The following is a 25,501-nucleotide window of genomic DNA, read 5'->3' on the forward strand; positions in this document are numbered from 1 at the left end:
AAAAAAAAAAAAAACACATAGTAAAATGAATAAAGAGCTATATATTATATTTGGTCGATTCAAGAGAGACTAGAATAAAACAGAAGTACATTTCGCTCAATGCTGTCAAATATACTTGTTACCTTTCATAAACCTTATTGGCTTTTTGTTTGCAAACAAAACTGTCTAATTGCTGAAACCTTATGTAAAACAATAGAATAGAATAAAATAACAAAATGCAAATTGTCATTGTGTGCTGTAAAATGTACTTGTTATCTTACGATATAGGATAACGGAATAGGCAGCTCTCCGTCTCTAGAACATGCTCTTTATGCTGTTAAACGTGTCCTATCTTTGTTAAAACATGAAAAATACTCAATAGATTGATTGATTGATAGAAACTGTGCAGAAGTGAAGACAGAATAGAACATAATGGAAGTGGGCAGTCTTCTTAGTGTTGGTCTTCTTGAACATTGATCAGGTTCATGTCACCAGAGTGAAGTCAACATGTGTTCAAACCCCACAGAAGAAGCATCCTCCTTTTAAACACTGTGCACTTCTCCATTGTTCCGTGTCTCTTTTCTCTCCCTTATTCCTCTCTCGGTCACCTTGCCCCTCTCTCTCCCCCCTCCCTCTCTCTGTTTCTCTCTGTTTCTCTCTCTCTCTCTCGCTCTCTCTCTCTCTCTCTCTCTCTCTCTCTCTCTCTCTCTCTCTCTCTCTCTCTCTCTCTCTCCGCCTTCCCCACAGAGAGGAAGAAGATGATGCCCGCCGCTGCAACCCGAAGGAGACGAGGAAGAGGGTAGGGAGGGAGGGAGGAAGGAAGGAAGCGAGGGGAGGGAACGAGGAGAAAGCAGAAAGGGAGGGAAGGGAAGAGGGAGGGAAGAGAGGGGGAAAAGGAAAGAGAGAGAGAGAGAGAGGAGGGGGGCTCGCTGGATGTAGCTGGAGCTGTGGGCCGGGGGGTGAGCTACCTAGCCCGGGCTGCTCCGCCGAAACATCCATGGGTGGCTGTGTCGGGAGCCACCACGACTCCTCGGGCAGCTTGAACGAGAACTCGGACGGAACCGGAGGTAACTCACCGGGCTTATCGGGGGTCTTTATGGGGGGGGGTGGGAGAGAGGGGGGTGGAGGTGGAGGGTTCGCTTCCTCTAGGCTTGTCTGCATGTTGTCCTGCCTGGTGGAGGAGGAGGTGGAGGAGGAGGAGGAGGAGCAGGAGGAGGGGGGTCGCTCTTCCCTTCCCCTCAACCCGAGCCAGACAGAGCCGGAGACGGAGCCCGCAGAGCCCGCAGCCCTCCCCGGGCATCGGCCCCCTCCGCTCGCCGCAGGCCCCCCTGTCAGACCCGGGGGGGGTGTTTACTCTGCTACGCTGACTCCCTTTGTTCTTTTTTGATGTCCTGCCGAGCTAGCCCGGGCTAAAGCCTAGCCCGGGTATAGCCTGCTAGCTGCAGAACACATATGGGTCCCAGACAGGCAGAGGGACAGTCTGGTCCCCCCCCCTGTCTGCTCTGACGCGCTGACACTGATGCTTTGGCCTTTGTTGTCCCCGGCTGATCGGTGCAGGATCACTGATGGAAGGTGTAGAACGTGCAGGCAGGCTGAAGGGAGTGAGCTCTAAACACTGTGGTTGTGATGAGGGAACAAGGCCTGAGAGCACTGGGCTCCATGCTGCATGAGAAACTTAAAGTTTATTGTAATAATCGATTAATAACCACTCCTGCATGGTGTCCCTAAAGCCCTGCGGTGTAATAACTCAAGCAGTGGCTCTTACAGTGGATTCAAATAGGGTTGGAATGTTTATTTTTCGTTTTAAATTGATTTCTGGTGACATGATAAATTGGGGTTAGTGTTTAACACCGTAGAGACTATTTAAAGATGGATGACGTGCCGGCTATCCAAAAGTGAAGCCGAAGTGTCTGGATCGCCACCTGGTGGCTGGCTGCAGTAAAAGGTCATAAAGCCGGCCTCCTCCATATTAAAGGGATGGTTCACCCAAAACTGAAAATTCACTCATTATCTACGCACAACTGTGTCAATGGAGGGGTGGTTGAAGTGTTTGAGTCCACAAAACACTTTAAACAGCGTTGCAGCCAAATCCGATTCAATTGAAGTAAACGGGGATCAATTCTTCAAAGTAAAAAATTAGTGTTCGTAAACCCCGACATTCAAATTCGACTTGAAACAAGGTAATTAACATTATGGTCTTGTGTACGGACACGACCTCACTATCGACTTCAGCTCCGAATGCTCAAGATGACGGGGTTCATAGCTGGGAAATTATAGCTTCCTTTATGGATAGTGGCAGGAAGTGGAGACATCCACCTTCCATCTTTACAGTCAGTGGTTAAAACAATCATTAAGCATTACATTAGGGCTCTTGTGTGAGGGCTGGTCCGGTTCTGCCTCCATGTGACGATGTTGCAAAGATTCATGCAGAAAGGTTGCTGGATAGAACTGGATATTATGTTTAGATCTAGAGATCTGGGTCGGGATCTGGGGACTGATCACATACCGAGGTCTGTTTCCTTCATGTCGTCATTTTTTTGCGTCTCCCAGACTTCCTGTTTGTCTAGATGTCCCACTTCACAGGTTCCGGCGATCCCTGTGAAGTGTGTCTCAACAAGAGTTCGTGCTGTGTTATAAACAGATGCAACCAAACAGCTGGTACTTGACACCTCGCTTTATGCTGACAGAGACAAGGCAATTAGACCTAAACACATTCTGCTTTCCCCAAAGCGGGTGTCATAACCAGGTTTACCCAGTTCAAGCATATTTTGTTTAAAATGACCACACAAGGTTTGCCAAATATATCTCCTAAGAATTCCTGGGAACTACTTAGAAACGGTCAACTACACTGATGTTTAAAGGTAAATTAGTAGATTTTTGTGCGAAGACCTGGAAAGTAAGGTAGTGCAGGAGTATAGATGTGTCTGTGCAGTCAGGGTGGTACTAATACAGGCAGATCCCTGTGACTTAAGTGTATGCTGCTTCAGAATACTTCAATATTCATAATCCATTTTCATTTGAACCAGTAAGAGGATTAATGTTTCATCTATTTGAGTTTAATGCTGCAACACCTGTATTTCTCCCCTCGTGTGTTATTCAAGTCTAATCCTAATTCTACTTTGTTAACCAAGGACTTATTTTACCTACTGTCCCTAAACAGTGTCTAGCCCTTGCAGGCTATTCATGTGCAATACCTTGTTATACAAATGGGCCAAAATGAGGATTAAGATAAAGTGAGTGTAAACTGTTCAAGGTCTTATTTACTACAAACAGTCAGTTGAAGGTTGGTGTTATCAGCCCACACCATGTGATCATCAGCGTACATGTGTACCAGCAGCAGGTGTAACTCAACACCTCGATCCGTCGTCCTCGTCTCTCCTCTCCTCCGTCTCTTGTGTCGCACAAACAAACACATTCTGCACACACACGACACACACTACACACACACACACACTACACACCGTCCTGTACCTGTTGTCCCCTTCGGTGGTGATCCAGATGGTGTTGTTCATGCTGCAGATGTTTGAAGCCTGCTAACATATAGGGATTTGTAACTGAACACTTGTGTTTGTGTGTGTGTGTGTGTGTGTGTTTTAATCTGTCAATCTGTTATTTTAGCTTAGTTATGTACTTCCTAAATCCTAAAAAACTAATATAAATCCTAATTCTCCTTATTTCTCTTCTCTTTTTCCTCCATCATTTGAATTCTCTTTCTGTCATCTTCCATTTCACGTCTGTCTAATTTCTCCTCCTTCCCTCCCTCCATCCATATTTATTTACTTATCTTGGTTATCCTTCCCTCCCGTGTTTTTCTTTCTTCCCCTCCCTCTAATCATCCCACCCTCACTTTCATTCTGTGTCTTTTTCTTTCTTGCCCTCCTGCTTTTGCCTTTGCTTTCTTTCCTCTCCATCCCTCCTTCCCTCCCTCCCAGTGGCTCTAGGGCGTAACCAGCCCCTGAAGAGAGAGCGGCCTAAATGGAAAAGTGACTACCCGATGACTGAAGGCCAGCTGCGCAGCAAGAGAGATGAGTTCTGGGATACTGCGCCAGCCTTCGAGGGCCGGAAGGAGATCTGGGATGCGCTGCGGGCCGCGGCCAGCGCCTTTGAGAGCAGTGACCACCTGCTGGCTCAGGCCATCCTCGACGGGGCCAGCATCACACTGCCGCACGGTAACACACATTTTTTCACAGTGGCAACTGATACCCAGCAGACAGTGTTTGTTTTACTTTCCATCAAATATCAGTTGGGTGGACTCTGTGCAGTTGATTACCAAACTCAAAAGAATTTGAACTAACACCCTCCTCCCAAGAAAAACCCATGAGCTCAGTGTTAGAGGATTTCTTCAAAGGGCTGCAGATGTTAATTGTTGGGCTAGTTTATTGAAAATTTGTAAATAATTTGATTATTTTGTCAAAACAATTTATTTTACTGTATATATTTGTTGAATTGCCTCTGCCCCACTGTTTTAGGGCATTTATTTAGATTTTCTTCTCAGAGGATGATTAATTGATCTTGATAAATAATATCAGACATGTTTAAGAGACTGATATTTATGAGTGTGTTTAGTTTGTTGTGGATCCAAATAAAAATCCAGATCTAGTGAATTTATATGTGGTTTCATGAGGGGGCTGTTGGGCCTTGACTGAGGTATATACTCCTCTGAGTGCTATTCAGGTTGGCAAGGGCATTCCGAAGTTACTGCCACCTCATCTGCTAAACACTCACACATATTGGATCTAAATGTTCAACATTGAAAATGAATCAGGATGTTACAACTGCACAGAAGGTTTGTTGCCTTTTAAAAGCCTAATCTGTGCATCAGTTTCATTCGGATACTGGTTTTTAGAAAAGCGTCCATGTCTCTGTAGCTTAAAAAGTGTTAACAGACCCCACGATAAAGCAGCAAGTTCAAGCAGGTGTAGGCTGAATTTATATAAATGTCTGGATTAGGCAGAGAGCTGTCAATTATCTACTTTACAGATTACTTGGATAACATCCATCAAGGAACACAACCACAAAAAGGAGAACAAACATTTTGAGGTGGCTTTGCCAGGTCATTTTTTTTAATAACAGCAGCTCTTACCACTGGTCGACGGGGTATTGAAAACCAGCTCTCCGCTTTTAAGGTTTTGAGAATCGAGAAGCTAAAGCGTGTAGTCAAGCTTCCCCAGGAAGTGTCTTAAATAGCCTCTGTGGTTTCAAGTGTCGAGTTTCATAAACAGGTAAATGTAGTAACATATCTGTTCATCTCTGCTTGTGTCAGTGGATTCTGTTCTATCATTTTTACTATCTTGTACGATAATAATCTTTTTAGTGAATTAGCACAGAATTATAAGGCATTCAGCCTGCAGCTAAAAGGATTCAAAGAACCTCTAAGTGTATCTCAGCCGCAACAGAGTTTAGTGTTTAGTCTTCTGCCATTAGGAGGTATATACTGGAGAAGGAATCAATAAATAATAAATGAAATGTGGAGGGTCCTTGGTCTTTTGAAAGAAGGATTTAATGAAGTAATCACACGCCAACGTAGAGTAAAGAATACTCAAGCATTCACATGGAATAAATCAGTTAAAGTGACATGGCTTAGATTCAGGAAGTCTAACAACTCGCATAGTGATTATAAGCTCCTGCGGCTTCCATTTTTGCGGATGTGCATCATCGTCTTTATTCACATTACCACAGAGTCATATTACCTCTGCTGAGAAACGGAAGGGTTGTGGTGATGTGTTGTCCATGTGAGTTCTGGAAGGTGTGATGTTTTTCCAGAATGCATTATCAGTTTCCCTTTTTTTTTTAATGTATTTGTTAGAGTCATAAACTGAATTTGAAATTTATGACAAATTCTTTATAATTTGAAAAGTGGGCTGAAACCAGGACCCAACAGTCCTCTAACATTCAATCAAGTTGCTGCACAGTGCGGACACACATAGATATCAGTCCTCTGAATATGCCAGATTTTCTTTCATCGAGATCCAATTAATTAAAACAAAAAAAACAACAACAAAAAACGTCCAATGTCAACATGTAAAATGAGTGATAAAAGTTCCTAGGTCCGCCCCTCTGTCAGAATCTATGCCAAAATGTAATGGGTTCTTTCTTGGACTATGTCCCAACCGTCCCCCAAGTTTCATGGAAATATGTTCAGCAAGTTTTGCATAATCCCACTGTCAAACAAATCTACAAGGCTGAAAACGTGATTTAAAACATGTTTACTTACATTTAATGGAGCTGTGCCCATTATCCCCTAAAAAAGAGCAGGATGGGTACAGTATATTTGAAGTCAATAAACTAGTTGGTAAGCAGTGCCTTTTATGGGATTTAAATGTATTTATTTATTTTTATGGGAATTCAATGAGGAACTAGCTGGTGATTCCTCTTACTTATTTGTGCAATCCCCTGTTGGACACCAGGGGTGCAGATAATTGTTCTGTTAGTGGGTTAATAGTTGCACTAAATCTGAAGCTCCTAAAGATGCAAAAACAGCTTCACCTGAATCTGATTTCCGAGCAGCTAAAAGGTTTCTTTGGGAAACACAGGCAGGGTTGGGTCCTGCTCCGTTCCTCTCTGTAGATTAACCGGTTCAGATCAGATCATGCTGGGTTGCAGCTGTAGATTCCCTAGACCTGATGTCACCGCTGCACTCATCTGAGACTACGATTCAAACAGCAGTCAAATCGCTTTAACTTTTTCAACCCTCACAGTTTTAGGCCACGCCCTGTTTGTGTTTAACACCAGAGGTCAGGGACGGGTTGGGTCCAGATCTTATTGTTGATTTTTCCCTACCTTTTATGTCACCATTATAGTTTGGATTGATTATTCCTTATCGACACCTACTCCACCACTGTAGCCAATTAAAAACTCTAATAAAGTAATTGAAATATTATTTAAATGTTAATATGTAGATAATAATAGCTGTGATCAAGCTTTTATTAAAGTTTAATTCTGAATAGTGAGTTGAAAGAATCGGGGGGAATCTAGTGCTTTTATGTCGCTTCAAAGAATAATTAGAAATACTAGGAGCCAGTCGGCCCTTCAGGTTCCCTACTCAAGAGCCTGGTTGTAAACCCATAATTATATGACACTGGCAATTGCATTAATGAAATATATTATTCAGTAACTTGAATCACATACGTGAAGACGCAGGCCACGTATGTGAGGACAACAGAAGGTGTGTATGTCATATAAAATTATTTAGGTAGCTCTTTAAATTGGAAAGTGAACTAAAACTAACCAGATCACAATTTAAACAATGCTACAAAGACACAAAGCTTGGTTCGGACTTTAAGGTTTGAAAACGACTGTGGAAAGTCATGTGCTCGTCTAGTTCTGTTGCACAAGAACCACAATACTGCTCAACTTGCTCCATTTGTCAAAAGCGCGGCTGTGGTTTGGCATAACTGTGTGCTAACATACCCAGTGACAATGCTAAAAGTGAATGGAACAAAAACATGTTCACAGACTCATGCCAGTGTATGCACTGTATAATAATATTCTGTAGTCATGCAACGTTTTGGTGGCTATGCAAAACAGCAGTGCAGCAAAGAGACGTTTTCGTATAAACATGTGTTTTCTAGCTATGGAAAGAACATTTTTAATGTGGTGCAGGGTTGATTTGTCGGCTGAATTCTTGTTTTGTAATGAAATCCCACAACCAAAAGCATCAGCACCACATTGAAGCCATTAGCATTCTACAGCTCAAGGATAAACACTGAGCTGGGGCCAACTGGAACAAAAACAAGTGTGAGACACAGACACAGAGAATCGTATCAAAGTGTGTTGATACACTGTCAGTGAACAGTGTTTACCAGACATTTCTAACGGTCTTTTGTTCTCTATGGTGTCTTGAATTGCACATGAAAGGAATTGAATACATTTGTAATTAAAGCAGATTGATGTCCTTGAAAGCAGTTAGGTCGGAAGTTCATGAAAGTCAGCACATGATAATATTTCAGCTATCGCAGAGATCTTTAATACGTTTTAAAAACATGCTTACCAATTATGTCACCTCGTCGGTATGCCAGGGCTTTATTAGGTTGCAGTGTTTTGTGGTGAAACTGCTCTTCATCTAGTACCACTTCTGGCTCTTCTAATACACCCAGATTCACCAATGTTATGACCTATGATTGGCATGTATATCACTTCAATTATTCTATGTAATTATACCAAACCTTATAATTTCAAGAATAGCATTATTTAACATAATATTTGGTTTGAAAAACCTCACTGTAAAACACTATTACACATGTGTAACACTTTAACCTGAATATTGTAAATTGGATTAATAACTGTCCAAACACAAACAGTTCCAGGCATTAAAAAAAGTTCACTTTAGCCTCAACGTACTCACCTTGACCACAGCAGCCGCCGACACGATGAGGGCCTCCGTTCACTCATCTCTGTCATACAAAAATAATGATAATGTCAAGTGGATTGTTTCAGTTTAAGTCATAAATCAAAACAAGCGGCACAGTGACCTTTTCACAAAAGAAATAAAAAAAACTTTCTCTTTGGATTACTCTAAAAACAAGGGCAGGTAATCCTCACAGTACAAAAGACAATAACCTCAATAAAATTACATGACTATAATAAGCAGAAGTCCACAATGCAAGCGGACCTGTCTGAAATCCCCTTGAAGACCCCCGGGTTCCCCCCTAGCAAATACCACAGTGTTAAGTTTCTGTTTGCGGAATGATTTGACCTCTTCACTACAGCTTATTTCCCCGTCTCTCCACCAACTTCACTCTGACACAATGCCTTCTGATACCACACTCCAGCACGCGCATGACATTCCCTCCTGCTTTCACTCTCTGATCCTCCCAAACAGTCTGTTATCTCTGAATCCTACTCTCATTTCTGTATTCCATTTACTACTGCGGTACGTGAAGTGTATTTTTAGCTTCCTTAGAAGAAAAATGATGTGAGCTTTTCACTTTCAGTTAAGGAAACCAATAATGAAAATATACCACATAACACCTTTATTTAAATACAACAACATTGTGCCAAAATGTTATTAAGCTCGGTTAAATCAAGGTGTTATGAAAAATCTTTTACTCCAAAACAAACTATATACATGGTTTCCGTAGTAACGATGTCCATCCATAAAACTACAGTGGATCATTACATCAAATTGGATTCTGCAAGCTGGCAATGTTTGACTTGTTTTACTGTGAAATAGTGATTGAGCAAACTATTAAAATAGCCTTGTTTGTCAGAGGCGAGTGTTCTGGGGCCGACTCCTGTCTCACTGAACCATTATCATACGTGATGAAAGCTATCTTTTGATTTCAGGGTTGACACTTTTTCTCCTTTCTTCCAGGAGCTCTGACGGAGTGTTACGATGAACTGGGGAATCGATACCAGTTGCCGGTCTACTGCCTCTCTCCCCCCGTCAACATGATCGAGGAGCGCTCTGATGACCCGGACGGTTCAGATCCAGACTCGGGGGCCGCAGACCCGTCCACGGGCGTCGCCGGTGACCCCGGCTCGGGAGGGGAGTGCCAGCTTCGGCTGCGGCTATCAACGGGTCGCGACCTCCGGCTGGCGGTGCGCTCCACGGACACAGTGGGCATGATGAAGCGGCGTCTACAGAGCCAAGAGGGTGTGCCATCCGCAACCCAGCGTTGGTTTTTCTCAGGTCGGCCACTGACGGACAGACTGCGCTTGGACCAACTCAACATCTCCAGGGACTACGTGGTGCAGGTCATCCTCAGCCAGCCGCCGCCAGAGCCAGAGCCAGAGCCGGTCACTCCAGCAGGACATGTGCAAGAAGCGTCTGGGTCGGTGGGAGTGGCTGCACTGCCTCAAGAGCCCACGCCGGTGGAGAATTGATTCCCCAAACCGGTCAGGAGGGCCATACCAGCTGTCTGGCAGTATATAAAATAAGGAGGATAACAAGGGAGATATAAGAATGAAAGAAATTTAACATTTCTCTTTTGGTTTGCACTCTTCTCTTCTCTTCTGCCCTCTTCTCTCCTTCCTCTTCCTCTTCTGTTTGGGCTCTGTTTGGGCAGAAGTCAGCAGTCTGCTGGAGCAACAGGAACCTTGACTTGAGAAAAAGACTCTTCCTTTTGTTTTTTACACATTGAAATGTTGACCTTTTTGAAGTCTTTTTAACTGTTCCTATGGAAACCAAACAAAAAAATAACATTTTGTCAGGCGGCTGATGTCCAAATTGTTTCTGTGTTTCGGTTTCCATTCACGTTCTGCACTCTGGCAAAGCTGTTTCTGACTCTACTTTACGTTAAACATACATCTTCATTGCAGACATTTAAATTCACTTCGGAAAGAAAAAAGAGGTAAAGATACTTTAACAATCAGTGATTCAGGTCAATACTAAATACTTAAATATATGTGAATCAAATCAAGAACATTTCATCTCCTGGGGATGAAGTGAGAATGCTAACGGCTGTAAAGAAAAGTATTCTATTGTTCTATCTAGTTAGCAAACAGATGTGTCCGAGGTTGTGACTGGATGTTTTACCAAGCTGCCGCTTCACTCTGCTTCACAGTACAATCAGAGGAATCATGTAATAAACATTAAGTAGTCAGCCCATGTTTGTGTGCGTGCGCATGTGTGTGTGAGCTAAGTGTGTGTGTGTGTGAATGTTCATATATGATCAAGACACAACCACACTTCTTCATGTGGGTAAAGGATGGACATCAGAAACACAGTTACATATTTTGATTAAAAATAGACTGTTTTTAATTAAAATTGATCATTGTTTCTAATCCTGGATCTCTGTCTGATCTTTGAATACTTTCATGTTTTGAAATAAAGCCTGTTTACGGCCGACATTCACTGTTAAAATAGACTATACGGTGTTTTACATACTATCTCAGCTAGTATTGAAACTATACCCAACATTTGCCATGTCAGCAACACAATAAATTTAAACAACACAACTTTGTAATTACCTGGAGTTTCCCCTCTTTTATTTGTGGCTACTGCCTCCACACTTTCCCCAACTATATATCCCTGACCAGTGCGTCCACTGAGCACATGGAGGTCAAACTGATATCAACCCTCCAACTAGTATCCAAGTAATGGAACTATATCAACTTTTATATCGATCAGTAGAGCACCTACCTCTGCCGAGGCCCAATAACGGCCACCTTATGAAACCAAATTTAAATTCGCTGGATCCAGATTTGCCTCACAATCTCACACTGTTGGAGAAAATGAAAAAACTCTCATCCAGATCCACACCAACATTTAATGGGTCCTGTCCTGACCCACACCATCTCCTTCAACCAAACTTCATAGTAATCCAGCCTGTTGTTTTTGCACTGTCCTGCAATTTTTTAAACAAATACATCAATATACATCTAATTATTTTTACAAGCACAGTGAGAAGGTCAGGTTTAAAGAATGTTTTGTGTTTGTCAAGCTCTGTTCATGTAGTAAGAGTATAAAACCACAACCTTCACTAAGGAACAAAAATAATAAAACAAAAAAAAATTATGTGACATGATAATTGTTGATATCGACTGAAATCAGTCATTCAATCAAATTGTGTTTGTATAGCCTGTATTCACAAATCACAGTTGGTCTTATAGGGCTTAGCAAGCTACGACATCCTCTGTTCTTAACTCTCAACAAGAGTAAGGAAAAATCAATTTATCAAAAATAAAGCTTATTAACAATGGAAAAAAAAACAGAAACCTCAGAGAAGCCCTTACACTAGTGTCCGCTGGAAAAACACAGTATTACAAAGTAATGCAGAAGTGCGAAGTTGGACACTTCATCGGCATCCTTTCTAACCTTTATACATAGCTATACAGAACTGTAGACATAGATAAACACTTGTGATAACTAAGTAGGCTATTTGTCATTAATACTGACAAAGCTGATTCAAAGGTTGCCGTATTACATGGAAAAATACAGTTCCGTAGAGCTTGTTTCCCTTTTCCTTTGTTTTCCTCCTGCCTCATTTCCACTTCCTTGTTTTACACCTACTCCTTTCAGACAAAGAGAACATGGAAGTTTTCTTTTAAAAAACCCTCCCACAGCAGCGCTTCTAAAGAGAAGTGCTGTCAACTGGCATTCCCGGCCAGACAACAAAAGAACTTGCGTCATTCAGCACTGTGATGGAATGAGTAAGGATTTTCAGGCAGTCTGCCCGTGAACAAGCTATCAATCCATCAGTCTCATGAGCGTGTGTCGACTGAGCCTCATTGAGCCTTATTAATGTCGAGAGTGACCCACTGAGATGTGTGGTGAATAAAAGTTAAAGGTCCTGCTCAACCTGAGTAACAGACCGAGGGTGAGGTCAGTTGGGTTTGTCCTGCCATATAAAACAGGTCACTGGCTCTTGTTGGGGAAATACCTGAACATGGCACCTGCTCGTAGTTAAAGTCTCAAACTTCCATTGACACCAGTATGAGACAGGAGAGGATAAGGTTCCATTCTGAATGTAAAAGGTGTGTTAGGAGAGGTTTTCTGCCAAGTTTCCCTAATTTAGGAGCATGATACCAAAGTGGTTGTTGACAGCCCGGCTTCCTGGTGCAGCCAGATCTACCTGGTTTTATATATTATTGGCACCATCCCGAAACCAAATCAGGGCACCTTAGCACCGCACGTGCCCATAACTTATTGTTCTTACTTTATATATTGTTGTTTTATGTCCGATTGTTGTTTTATGTCCAATGCACCAACCACACCAAGTCAATTTCCTATATGTGTAAATACACTTGGCAATTAAAAAGAATTCTGATTCTGATTCTGGTTGCAAAAGAAGCAATGCAACTTCTGTGTCTTGAGCAACATAATATGATTCACTTCAAAGGTCAGTGTGTTAGAAACCGTAAAGCCATCTATTACCTTTCCCCACAAATCAGAATCAACGCAAGCTTTATCGCCATTGTAAAGGTCGAGGTTTGCTCTTAGTGGAAAAGGCCCCGACAGACTTACACAGGTTAAATGTTGGTGTTTGCATGAGAACAGAATAATGGAAACTCCTCCATGAATCATATAACTCTACAGGTATCTTCCCAAATGTGCTATTTACACATGAAATTCTACACACTAAAAGAACAGTGTGCAGCAGCCTGTCATTATGAATTTTTTCTCATTCACAAATTGTTGTTTGATCACTTTTTAACTTCTTTTTCCCCTTTTTTGAATATGAGTTGTCATCTTGGACACTTTTGCTTTCTTGTTTTTCTTCCTGTGAACTTTCAGAACCACATCCCGGGGTTTCCTCTGATACACAGCCTCAGTCCCTTTTTCTTATTTCCCTTTTTCCTGAGGTTTTGTCCTGACGCACTATAAGCGCACAATCACGCACACTATATCAAATTGGAATATTGTGTGACGTGTACTTTTGTCACCGTCACTCATGATGACCCGGTGAATCAAGCTGAACAAAAGATGACATAGAGTCAGATAGAAAATGTTCCTCTTCCTCAGCTTTTGGTTTGACTCATATAGTTTTTTTGTGGCTTTTCCACCTGATGAACTTGTGGTTATGTCATCAGACCTCGTGCATTCAGGTAGAATTTGACACACGCACACAGACAATCACAAGCCAGTTCCTCTTTGTGTGGGACATAAATAAAGCCCCAGCATGCAGAGTTGGAGCAGACGAACTGGACAGACAGACATCACAGCCCTCTCACTTCTCAGAACAGCTTTCATCACCAGCGTAACACAGTTGGATCAGGTCCAGCTGTCAAGGTAAGATCTAAAATGCTCACACTCATTTTTCTCCCGCCTGTTGTTTGTTTATTTCGTCGAATTCCTTTGTTGTAAATTTATTCTAAGATCGTATCTTGATATCTAACACTTGTTTCTGGCATCATACTCAAAACGTTTTAATCAAAGGTACTCACACAAGCTTGGTGTAAAAAAAAAAAAAGGTTTCCATAGCTTATGTGATAATTAAGCAGAAAGGGCATAATCATAAAACAGAATTAGGAAAAGAAATGTCTTCTTGAAACCATTTCCATAAAGCATCATGAGAAAGACTTTTACTCAAGGACTGAAATCATACACTTAAGTTGTATTGATATATTTACTGTAGTGTCTCTGGGGATATGGGACCTTCAGCAGAGACACAAGATGCTTTGTATGACATAGTTGTATTTTTTATGTATAACAAGTTGTGTTATTATTTTAAATAGACGGTTTGGAGTACAAACATAAATGTCACTATTAGATATAAAGTCGTTATTTGCTTCTGCGGTCCCTTGGCCGGTCAGGTCAGGAAGATGAGAGCGCACGACACAGACCCACACGCACAAAACCACATCCCATATGCGTGTCAAATGCAATAAAAGAAAGTGATGAGGACCATCAGGTAGATGTCAAAACCAGTGAGCGCAGAGCTGAGCAGCTTCAAAAGTCATTAATGATCAGCATCTTTCCATTTTTAAACAAAAGAAAGAAGAACAATCTTAAAATGATTAGTTTGAAATGATTTGCATTGTTGAGATGCTTCATACTTTCACTCAACTAGTACTTTTGGTATTTTTGTTTTTCAAAAGAAATATTTTTACATTCCACATATGAATGAATTTTGTGAAGATTTTGACTTGTATTTTGTGATTGAAGAATCATATGTATCCATATTGAAGAGTCTCATCTTGTTGGGGCATTCGAGCAGCAGTAGAGCAGGTTTAAGCAGTTGGACTCTCTCTCTCCTTTTATGGACGAACCACAGATAAAACCTTTTTATACCTTTGCTATACTAACTTGTAGTAATTTCCTCCAGATGATCTCACTACTCCTCGTGCTCCTGTCCTCTGCACTGTGCTGGGCCTCCTCTCATAAACCCAATGAAAACATAGAGACTCTCATGGATAACGGTTGGTTGCCACCTCCTTTCTCCACCAAACATATTTTGGCTTTCTTGCAATTTCTGGACCCACCTCACATGATGATGCAAGCCCGACCGTGTGTATGTGTGTGTGTTTCATCTGTTTTTGTATGATTTCACCAGTTCTGGTGCTGAGGGTTCCCTATGGCCAGGACAGCATGAAGTATGTTCCTCTGACATGTGGAGAAACTCTTCAAAATCAGACCGTGTTCTGGAAGAAAAATGGTAATACAGCAGTTGATACAACTACAGATAATACTCCCACCACTCTAGCATTTTTATCCGTACCTGTGTTAGTATGCTATGTAGGATATAATACCTACGATACGATATGATACGATTCTAATGAATCTAAAAAAACATTTAATTTTATTAAAGAATATGAACTAATATTCTGTCAGATGAGAAATGTTCTCTGTGTTGTATTGACATTTTAAATCATACTACAGAAACTACTATAGTACTACTATGGATTCTACTTTGACTACCACTAGTGCTACTTCTATTATTCCCTGTAGATATTTAAGACATAAAAAAGTTTTTCTTCAAAAATTTCAACTTTAATCAGCCAGATGAGAGAATTGCTTATTTGTTGTAACGGTTTATATGACATTTTGAATACAGACACTACTTGTACTACCACAAATTATATAAACACCTATGCCATTATGCTAAGCATGTTACAATACTATATAATAAGATATGATTCTATTATTCTAAAAGAAAATTCCAAAATATTAACTTTATTCAGTTAATTGAGATATTTTTTTCTTAACTTTTCATCCCAAAATATGAGCTTTTATTGTTTTAAATTATAAATTTTCTTTGATTTCATGACATTTTGAATCATTGCCATTATTGCGTCATTGATCCACCTCCTTGTCTCAGGCCAGGAGCTTGACCCACCTCTCCAGGGAAATCAGGTCAGCGTCCTGGTGGAGGAGATGAACGGAGGAAATTACACTTGTCACCTCGGTCCTGATGGAAAATACCTCAACCACACCACGATCATGATCCAACTTTACCCAGACAACAGAACTGTCATACTGGAAGAAAGATCCAACGAAGGTAAGATAAGACCGATGGAGAGAGTGAGACAGGAGGGGAAACACATTCACTGAGAAAAGACAAACGGACACAGATAACGATTTGTTATGTTACTGGACCCAGACAGAGGTATTTCACTGGAAGAGACATAGGATGGATGTCACTGAAGGGCTGAGATAAAGAATGGTGTCACAGGGAGAAATAGACGGAGGTATAGAGGGCTGCGGCCCCAAGCAGGCAACACTCAACAGAGATAAGATGAACAGCGGTGCACATGTAAAGTGAAGCCGGATAAGAGGAGGACGAGGGGTAAGAGTGATGGAGGGAGGAGAATTGAATAGAAAGAGGGAACAAGATGAAACAACGCCAAGACTGCAAGAAAGGCTCTAAAGGAAAAACAGAACATTAATACTGGAGAGAAAACAAGTGTTTTCTTTAAATCTATGTTTTGATATAATAAATATAAAACAGTGGGTACACTTTATACAGCCATCCTCATATCGTTGGGGACACTTTTTCTCCAAAACACTTTTTGCCACCTTGAAACTGACAGTCTTCTCCACCCTTTGTCAGGCACGTTCACAGCAGCTATGTAGAATACGTCCAACAATTAATCTTGCAATCGTTTACCAGTGATGGAATTATGAGGCCTTCAAAAGAAAGTGCTCCGAAATACAAAAGAGAGACATTAATCGTTTACAAGAACATTCAACAGAAAGTTAGTGGGGGACTTGTAGTTCTAACTGTGTTTCTGTTCCTCCAGGTCACATCCACTGTTCATCACCGAACTATCAAGGTATATTCCACTGCACCTGGAAAAGAACAGGATCCAGAGCCAACGCTGCCGTGCTCCTGGTGAAAGCAGAACGGTGAGGACACAAACAACTACTGGTCACTTTAATCTGGAGCACATCAGCAATTCAGTGTTAGCTCAAGGATTGTACCGTGTTTCATAAATAACCAAATTGTCTTTTTACGCAGCCACTTGGAGACGTTATCATGTCAGGTGGACGCTGACGGATCAGGGGTTCACTGTCACAACGCCAGCTGCCTGTTCGAAGAAGAACAACACCGCATCTCCCTCACCGTCTACATCCACAGCCACTCTCGCTTGGAGGCCTACAGGAAGGATTTCTTCCTGAGAGACATCGGTAAGTCGCCTGTATAAAAAAAAGAGTTTGGCGATGAGTGTCATGGTTAGCTTTATTTTTTGTGATGGAAATAGTCTTGTGTTTACCTCCGCGTACGTTTGTTAGTTAACATGAGTACGCAAAAACTACTCAACCCAGTTGTGTGAAATTTTGCGGAGGAGTGTTGCATGACCCAAGGAAGAACCCAGGAAATTTAGGTTTTTTTCTTTTCACTTTTTAAACCATCAGAAGATTGACATAATTCATCTATCTCTAGGAAATTTGGGTCTTTTACGGCCAATAATATTTATGTGTTTTTATCAATAAAATGTTGGATTGGATCATTGATTTTTCATTTACTTTAACATGGAGAGACATATTAGCCTTGGTAGAGGTATGTTCTCTCCGAGTGCCCTTCTAGGTAGAAGATGTGGTAATATTTGTCTCTATCCTCACTCATCCCCCTCTGTCTTGACTTGTCCGTGGTTGCAATCCAATCAACTCCTGCTCATTGATCTGTTCCCTCCATTTTCTACGGTCCCTCCTCACCCCATTTAGTGAGACCTGCAAAACTCTCTGACTTGCGAATCAGGGATGGGAAGGTGTTCAGCTGGAACTACCCTGACACGTGGGATACCCCATGCACCTTCTTCGTCCTGCAGTTCCAGGTCAAGGTGGTCGATAACCACAATTCCTGTAACTCTGAAAAGTTCCTAATGGTAATCAATACATGCATAATGCAGAAGAGATTCTATTAGCCCTATTTAGCTATTGTAAACTGGAATTTGCCTGCAGTTTAACCACTTTTCTTTGCTCTGTCCTGCAGGAGAACATCACTGCGGTCAGGGAATATGAAGTCAATGTCAAAACCAAGAGATACGTTTTCTGTGTGCGAGCTCAGGACATGTACACCAACGGGCCATGGAGCCCCTGGAGTCAATGCATGTGAGTATTTTACTTGGGTCAAGAAATGATTTTGTTGCCAAATGAGACGTCATTTGTCTGATACTTTAATATGTATCCAAATATTCATCGGATTAATTTCTGTCCTGTCCTGTCCTGTCCCCAGAGTGAACAAACACCATGTGAGCTGCTAGTTTCTTCACTGGACTGATGCCACAACAAAGGAAGGTTATGAGGATAGAAGAAACTTTTTCACAGCAAACAACAGAAACCGGTTTTCTGCTTGTATACCTATGTAGTATTTATTTTTGATGTCTGAATGGATATACAATATATTGTCAAAACAGTTATTTGTACTATACCCTCTCTAACTTCTATTTTTCTACATTTCCTAATAAATTAATGAACAAATAATTTACTGCACCTTTTTGCCTTTTATGAGTAACATCTCAAACTTACTTCAGTGGGGATTTCTTGTATTAAAATGTGTTGCAATATTCTGTGATTAATTATTGTCAATGAACAGTTCGGGCAATTTAGGTACAAAAAAAGGTTTATTGGTATATTTACAGTCAGGGTGTCAGTGATGTGATGGATGTGATGAGGAAAACACCAAAAGGCAGATCTCAAGAAATAAAAGGGAACTTGTTTTGTTCCTCTTCCCTCTGTGTGCGGACACAATCATTTTAGAAGCAAAGAAAACCAAAAACTCAATGCACGTTTTGTGCTATCCATTTCATAAATCCTCATCCTCTCATCATTCATTACTTGAACTTCCCAAAACAGCTTATTAATAAAAGCTCTAAACAAGATGAACTAGTGCATTTTGCATAAAACGAAACATACAAAATGAACAGAAACCAAACTGGATTCATCCTCTACATGTCTTCAAGTTTGTGCGTCCAGCAATGCAGCAGAGCCAGGACAAAACAATTACAAGTGCAGAAAAACACTTAACAAATTCTGGGCAAATATGCAAACTAACCCTTACGTGGAAACTCCGTGTGTGCACTATGTACATGTATGAAATCCAAACAACAGGCCTGTCTCCAGCGACTCCTGCAAACTTAACAACAAACAACAGAGGTTTTCCATCAAAACGTGCAGAACTGTCGATTGTTTTGATGAATTATTAGCTACGACTACCAGTCTCAAGCTCAAATTTTTAATCCAGCGGTAGCTTTGAGGATTATTGCGTATTATAACATGTCAAATTGGTTACAGTGGTTGATAGATTGCAACACATTCTGCCATTCCATTTTTGACTTTAGCTCTTCACAACAAAATTTCACAACATGGACATACCAGAATTGTTGCAGTGAAAGTCGTACTCGATATTGACTATATTATGGGCATGTGCATTTCTTGGGGTTGAATTTCTCATCCAATTCGAATGACTTATTAGCTTCTTAATGTAGCGTCTCAGTCACTTCAGGATATTCGATGGGTAAGATCTTGGCTTCTTTGACAGTAAGGTCAACCTATCTTTTAAGGAAACATATTATGCATTTTCAGATTTTCCCTTTCATCAACATATTTGTGTGTGCATGTAAACAATGTGCAAAGCGATATTTATTTTATTCAAACCCACGCCATGTACCTCTGTGTTATCTTCCTCAAGAATGGGCTTTGCAGCTGGCAACGTACCACTGTAACAGTTAAATAAAGGTTTTGCTGCGGTTTGCTCAGGCTGAATGCCGCCCTGGTAAAGTAAGAGTGTAGGCCTTTTCAGGAGGGGAGCCATATAGAGACAGGAGCTAAAACCAAGTGTTTCAGGCAGAGGCTGAAAAGAAGAGCTGCAGCAATGGACAGTTTGAGGAAAGTGGTGTTTCTGAATAGAGGATGTAAACCTTTGTAAAATAACAAACCTGAACATGGGCATAATATGTCTCCTTCAAAAAAGATCTGAAATACTTCCAGGTATCATTTAAGATATATTTTGACAGCTAATCAAAGTAGTAAATTAGTGGTAATGGTAATTTTTGTTTATTATTGCAGTTAACGCAAACAATATTTGTAAAAAAAAGGAGGGGAGAAATGGTTAACATGCAAATATATAAATTAGGAAGGCTATCTCAGTCCTGAGCATTTTAGTGTTGGTTGCCGCAGGATTAGCGTGGGATATGTTTTCAGGTTTGAAATGAAGGACTTAGGTCGTAGCCTAGTCTGTGTGTATGTGCCTGAGAACTGGATGAAGGGTGGCGGCATCCAGCCTTGGTCGAGGATGTAGTCCCTCCTCATTGATGCTGCTGCCTCTTGGATAGGAACCTACACACACAAACAAACACAAAGAGGTTACTTTAAGTTGGCATGTTTCTTTTATTAGTATTTGGTGTTTTTACTATTATTATATGGCAATTTTATCATCTGCTAGAAAAATGTGATATGTCACTACTACTATACAATAGTCTTTATCACTGTTTAGCCAGCATTCCTACCTCTCCCAGTGTTTGTGGTTGAGTCCAGCGAAGTCGTCAAGCTTGGCAATTTCTTTGAGGTATTGAGCGAGTTTATACAGCTCCTTGTCTTTCTCCCTGTTGAGGTGAGCCTTCATGAAGGGTCGAATCTAATAAACAAACACACAAAAGACGTTTCAGAATGAAATGTATATAAACACTGGCAAGGATAAAGAGGAAGAGGAGAGGGTCAAACTGGTAATGATGATGTCCGCCACGCACCTTCAGTCCGTTCTGTGGGTTCATGAGGAAGTTTCGTCCGATGTCGTCAAACATTATAGTGTTCTTCCTGTTGTAAATTTCGCCATACTTCCCCCATACCACTCCCAGGGGCTTCACCTGTAGACACGCGGGGCATCAAACACACTAAATAAGTACACACCTTCTCAAAAAGTGTGCCTGTCTTTCTCACACTGTTGTTTCACCACTAGCACTTTAATCCAAGGATAAACTAAATACAACAAAAAGAAAGCAGCGAACATTAATGTGTGAAACCTTCTAATTTGTGGTCAGCAGTGTGTACCTACCTCTACAAGCCCTCTCTTAGGGGTGTGTACTGTGATCATGGCAGCACTGTCCAACATGAACGTAACCTTGTAGTTGGGGTTGTCTGTCACTCCCAGCTCCTACAAACACAAACAGACAAACACACTTATCTTTGGTTCCCCTATAAATCCAAATACTATAGGTTACATGGATTAACACTGCCACCTTTTGACGAAAAAATGGTACAGAGATAAATACCTTTTTGAGAACAAGCAAAGAAAGAACAAAAAGTGGAATACTTACTTTCATTTTGGCATCAATCCACTTCATACTTGTTGCGGCTGAAGAGAGAAAACACAAGCTGTTCATTCCAAAAGCAGAAACTGTGAGGTGTCAGGGCAAGAACAACTGAAACCCAGTGATACAATGTCTACTCAGCAGTTAGTTCTGACCCACTAGATGGTTCCTAATAAGAAATACCAAGAAAATAAGAAAAAGAACAGAAGACAGACATTCAACAATTATATTCTCATCTCATCTCATCTCATCGAATGCAATGCATGCAAGTTAGAAGAGAAGAGCAGAGACATACACCAAATGACAATATCATAGTCCTCGTAGGCTGACGTCAGGAACTCGTGAAGGTATGGCCTCATCAGCTCATGGCCCGTCTCTGCACACGACTTGTGATCTAAAACACACATAGAACACAGACATAAATGCACAGAGTTCCAGTTTAAAGTAGCAAATCAATGAAATGAAGAGAGAAAACACTGGAGATGCAGTATTAAAGTACTCATATTTTGTACTCGTCAAGTGAAACTATAGTGCTTAGTATTTGAATGCACCACTATAATGAGCCATACAGTCAGGGATCCCAGTCAGATTCCTGAAGAGACAAAGGTTAGTTACTCACCAAACAGTGTGTAATCCACATCAAGTACCAGAAGCCTCTTCCCTTCTCTGGGAGGGTTCATCTCCTCCACCTTGTAGTCTTTCACTCTGCGGGCAATCTTAGCCAAGTTCTCCTCCCTAAAGACAAAGATCGACATTTTCTCTAAGACGCACACAGATGTATTCCTACACAAACCCTTTTGATCTAGCCTCTATAAAGCCACAGACACACAAAAAAACAAACATCAAACCTGTTCTCCACTTCGATGACCTCCTCCTCGATGTCAAAATCATTGACCACATCATCGTTCTCTGGGGGAGGGGCTAAGACGTCTTCCTTAACAAAAGAAAACACATGCAGAGTAGAAGGGTTAGCGTTTGACTAGGAATCACATTGTGGGAAATGTAATCAACAGCAAGAAGGATCGACACCACAACTACTTGCCCATGTATGTAATAATTCAACAAATCACCGTGGGAGAGTGGGAAACGTTTTATCGATTTCTTTGTATGTCTGAACATGTAAAGTAAGTTGACTATTGAATCTCTGTGTGTGTGTGCATGTCAAAAATCACTAATCTTATCAGCTTCACACTCGGCATGTGGGTTTTCAAGAGCTGAATGAAGATATTTTTTAGATTTGGTAAGTTTTTTACACTGACCCACACTTGTAAATACTAAATTCGTCAGTGACACAGGTATATGGACAGTCAATGGAGCACCTAGCTCTTCAGTCACAGGCCCAACTAGGCGACTTTGGAGTCAGTTAATTTCTCTGTCCACCTGCCACCTACCAGACTCTCCTCTCTGGTACCCATCATCATGATCTTGGTGTTAGGCTTCAGCTTCAGAGAGCCAAGCTTCATCTCATCCTCTGCAGGTTTACCTGGAGGCAGAAAAGAGAGAACAAATTGAAGGAGAAGACAGAGATTCAGAGAAATTTTAAATGTCTGTACACATCAGCGGATTGTGAATGTGTATTCTTGCATATAATAAATGTAATATAATGCGATGTTACAAAGGGAATCAGAGTTTTTGACCACGTGGTTTGAATACTATCGGGCATTTACACTGGCTCCCCCACATGTTCGGCTCTTGTGAGCATCTCACCTTTGACCTTGAGTCCCAGCAGTTTCTGTCTCTCGGGCAGCACCCCCGTCAGGCTCTTGATGGACTGTTTCAGATCCATCACCGTGTCCTCCTCGGACAGGGAGCTGATGGAGTACTCCTGACCCCCCCACTTTATGATCACTGACACTGACATGGCTCGCACGTCTCTTCACACACATAAACACACACTCACGCCCTCTCTCACACAAACACACACACACAGCTGGAGTTGGTTATACACACGCAGTTGTTCCAGCTACCGTGACAGACCCGCACACGTACACCTGGCACAGAGAGAGAGGGGGAGAGAGGCAGAGGAACACAGGGGCTGTCAGGAAAACACACAAAGAGGATCTGATAGTGAAACACACACAACAAACCGTGACATCTGTGTGGTTACACACGTGTTGTCTGGACTTCGTGTTTCCACACACAGCGGCTGAATGTCCCGGAATCAGTGCACACACTCGCTCCCTGGTGTTGATATTTTTAGCACGGGGTGGCTAACTATGACTAGCAACAATGTAAATACGAGCGGTAGCCGTTACCGACCGTTACAGCCAGCTAGCATTAGCTCACCTAGCTAAACGGCTCGGGTTAGCTTACCTGTGGTAGCGTGCTAACATGTAGCGGTGGGTGAACGCTGAGGTTTCGTCAGACAGTTGAATGAATGAATGAAGTTCGTCGTTTCCTTCCTCGCCAGGCGCACACTCTGTTCTTCTTCCTGGCGTCCCGAATCCTACCGGTAGTGACGTAGCACAAAGGCTTTGTTACCATAGCGACACGACCCCATATTTAAAGTTTAAGATAATGTGGTTCGGCCAAAACTTTACAAGATAATTCGCCCCTAAATGTAATTTAGAAAAAAAACGAAATAATTGATTGTGTGACCCTAGAGACAAAGTTTCTGTGTTTTCACTTTTCAACCCATTTATCCTGCAGCAGGCAACGTTTCAAACACTTAATAGGATAGTTCACCCAAAAATTAAATGCACTCATGATCTACTCAGCACTATGCCGCTGGAGAGGTGGGTGAAGTGTGTGTGAGTCCACAGAATACATTTGGAGTTTCAGGGGTAGACAGTTTTGCAGCCAAATCCAATCCAATTGAAGTAAATGGCAATCACTTCTTCAAACGCAAAAAGAACGACATTCAAACTCATCTCAAAACAGCTTCATTTACACCGTGTTTTTAGCCTAAATGTCCTCTGCGAGTCTAGTTTGAAAGTCAGGCTTAAGGACACCTGGATGACACCACAGAAGCAGAATGGAGTCAAGTTGTTTTTTAACGTCTGAATAAGTGGTCACCAGTTACTGGTAAGTTATCGGCATGGTAATAATGATAATAATAACAAGAGAATTTAAATGTTGGGGTGAACTATCCCTTGAAAGGAGGACATTAACAATAAATGCATGTTTTTAACCAAAACAATTTCATATACAAATGAAAAGGCGATTGAATTCCAAATTCAAAGACTTGTACACCTCACTAACTGTGTAGAGGGTTGCAAACATCTAGTGCGTGTTTAAGGGCTTCAATGAACAACTATTTTCATTATTAATTGATGTACTAAATACATGTTATTTTGTTGTATAGTTTATAAATCCTAATCAAAATTGTGGAACTTTTTCCACAGTCCAAAGTGACGTTTGGACGGATCAACACAAAACAACAACTAAAAAAGTTCACGTTCATTTACAAAACAGCATCAAACAGTCATATTTGAAGAGTTGAACCAGCAAACGTTAAATTTTTTTATATTAAATTACTTATGCAGTTCAATTAAATTATCATTAATATGAATATGTTGATAATAATTGTAATTAGCATAGTTACTGATTAATTTCCAATAATCGATCAGTAGGATGATCGTTGGAGCTTTACTATGTTGTAATTGCTTTGTCATATATGTATTATTCCATTGAAACAAGGTAATTTTAATTACTGTGCGTTGGTTTACATAAAATAGATAAAGTATATATGATGTCTAAGGGGGTGCTCGAAGGAGAGGTATTAAACATATTATCACTGCCTTTGATGAATGTGCATTTTATCAATATTCAACATATTTATCAGATATGAAGACACTGACATTGAGCTTGTTTGCAGGATGTGTTGAGCTCATGTGTGTGATGTTTGTGTATGTTTTGTTTTGTAATGGAAATTAACTAAATAAACTTCTTTTTTTTCTTACAACATATACTTCCATCTAGGGTACAGCTCAACATAAACATTGGTGCACCCACTGTCTAGCATGATAGCCATTGTCTATTCATGTGTTGCAGAAGTTAATCCTGAGGTCACTTGGATTCTATAGTGACCTTTGCTGTACTCTGTGGTTGGACTGTGTTTGTCCTTTGTTCGAAGAACTCAGCTGACTGAGACACCACCCTAACCATACACGATACTATTTCCTCTCAAACACATTTAGGATGAAGTCACACCTTTACAGAATATATGTTCCATAAACCAAACAATCCATCTGCTCTACTCGAGTAGGATTTTGAAAGCAGGACTTTTGGATGTAATGAAGCATGTTTGTGTTAATGTGTTGTTACTTTTATTTAAGTTACGCATGTGTTGGTATAAAAAGTGCGGGGCCAATAAATAAATTAAAAAAACAAATAAATAGATTAATAGATGCTAGATAAACAGATAAATAGATGCTAGATACATAGATAA

General features: G+C 40.9%; 3 protein-coding genes across 3 annotated transcripts; 2 read left to right on the top strand and 1 right to left on the bottom strand.

Moving 5' to 3' along the window:
- Nucleotides 1-946: 946 nt before the first annotated feature.
- On the top strand, nt 947-10,703 carry ubtd2 (ubiquitin domain containing 2). Its single transcript, XM_061086207.1, has 3 exons — nt 947-1,046; nt 3,912-4,148; nt 9,293-10,703. Exons 1-3 carry the CDS (start codon nt 977-979, stop codon nt 9,802-9,804), a joined length of 819 nt encoding a protein of 272 aa, XP_060942190.1. The 5' UTR covers nt 947-976; the 3' UTR covers nt 9,805-10,703.
- Nucleotides 10,704-14,684: 3,981 nt separating this feature from the next.
- il12bb (interleukin 12B, b) lies at nt 14,685-18,129 on the top strand. Its single transcript, XM_061086470.1, has 8 exons — nt 14,685-14,781; nt 14,916-15,017; nt 15,681-15,860; nt 16,603-16,708; nt 16,821-16,990; nt 17,528-17,688; nt 17,796-17,914; nt 18,039-18,129. The coding sequence occupies exons 1-8, from the start codon at nt 14,688-14,690 to the stop codon at nt 18,064-18,066; spliced, it is 960 nt and encodes a 319-aa protein (XP_060942453.1). The 5' UTR covers nt 14,685-14,687; the 3' UTR covers nt 18,067-18,129.
- A 278-nt stretch (nt 18,130-18,407) lies between these two features.
- ublcp1 (ubiquitin-like domain containing CTD phosphatase 1) lies at nt 18,408-23,530 on the bottom strand. The gene is made up of 11 exons (XM_061085983.1): nt 23,425-23,530; nt 22,819-23,102; nt 22,503-22,594; nt 21,960-22,045; nt 21,731-21,846; nt 21,407-21,505; nt 21,118-21,155; nt 20,856-20,954; nt 20,551-20,667; nt 20,311-20,438; nt 18,408-20,140 (listed from the first exon to the last, which is right to left on the bottom strand). The coding sequence occupies exons 2-11, from the start codon at nt 22,970-22,972 to the stop codon at nt 20,110-20,112; spliced, it is 960 nt and encodes a 319-aa protein (XP_060941966.1). The 5' UTR covers nt 22,973-23,102; nt 23,425-23,530; the 3' UTR covers nt 18,408-20,109.
- Nucleotides 23,531-25,501: the final 1,971 nt, after the last annotated feature.

The sequence above is a fragment of the Limanda limanda genome, chromosome 14, assembly GCF_963576545.1.
Source record: "Limanda limanda chromosome 14, fLimLim1.1, whole genome shotgun sequence".
Lineage (NCBI taxonomy): Eukaryota > Metazoa > Chordata > Actinopteri > Pleuronectiformes > Pleuronectidae > Limanda > Limanda limanda.

Bases quoted from the DNA above. Each gene is read 5' to 3' on its own strand.
- ublcp1 (XM_061085983.1), bottom strand. From the start codon at position 22,972: ATGTCAGTGTCAGTGATCATAAAGTGGGGGGGTCAGGAGTACTCCATC. The intron at 20,668-20,855 runs GTAGGTACACAC...GCGTGTCTACAG, and splicing joins CTAAGAGAGGGCTTGTAGAG to GTGAAGCCCCTGGGAGTGGT. The intron at 20,141-20,310 runs GTAGGAATGCTG...TTGTGTGTGTAG, and splicing joins AACCACAAACACTGGGAGAG to GTTCCTATCCAAGAGGCAGC.
- il12bb (XM_061086470.1), top strand. From the start codon at position 14,688: ATGATCTCACTACTCCTCGTGCTCCTGTCCTCTGCACTGTGCTGGGCC. The intron at 15,861-16,602 runs GTAAGATAAGAC...CTGTTCCTCCAG, and splicing joins GGAAGAAAGATCCAACGAAG to GTCACATCCACTGTTCATCA. The intron at 16,991-17,527 runs GTAAGTCGCCTG...CACCCCATTTAG, and splicing joins TTTCTTCCTGAGAGACATCG to TGAGACCTGCAAAACTCTCT.
- ubtd2 (XM_061086207.1), top strand. From the start codon at position 977: ATGGGTGGCTGTGTCGGGAGCCACCACGACTCCTCGGGCAGCTTGAAC. The intron at 1,047-3,911 runs GTAACTCACCGG...CCTCCCTCCCAG, and splicing joins GAACTCGGACGGAACCGGAG to TGGCTCTAGGGCGTAACCAG. The intron at 4,149-9,292 runs GTAACACACATT...CCTTTCTTCCAG, and splicing joins CAGCATCACACTGCCGCACG to GAGCTCTGACGGAGTGTTAC.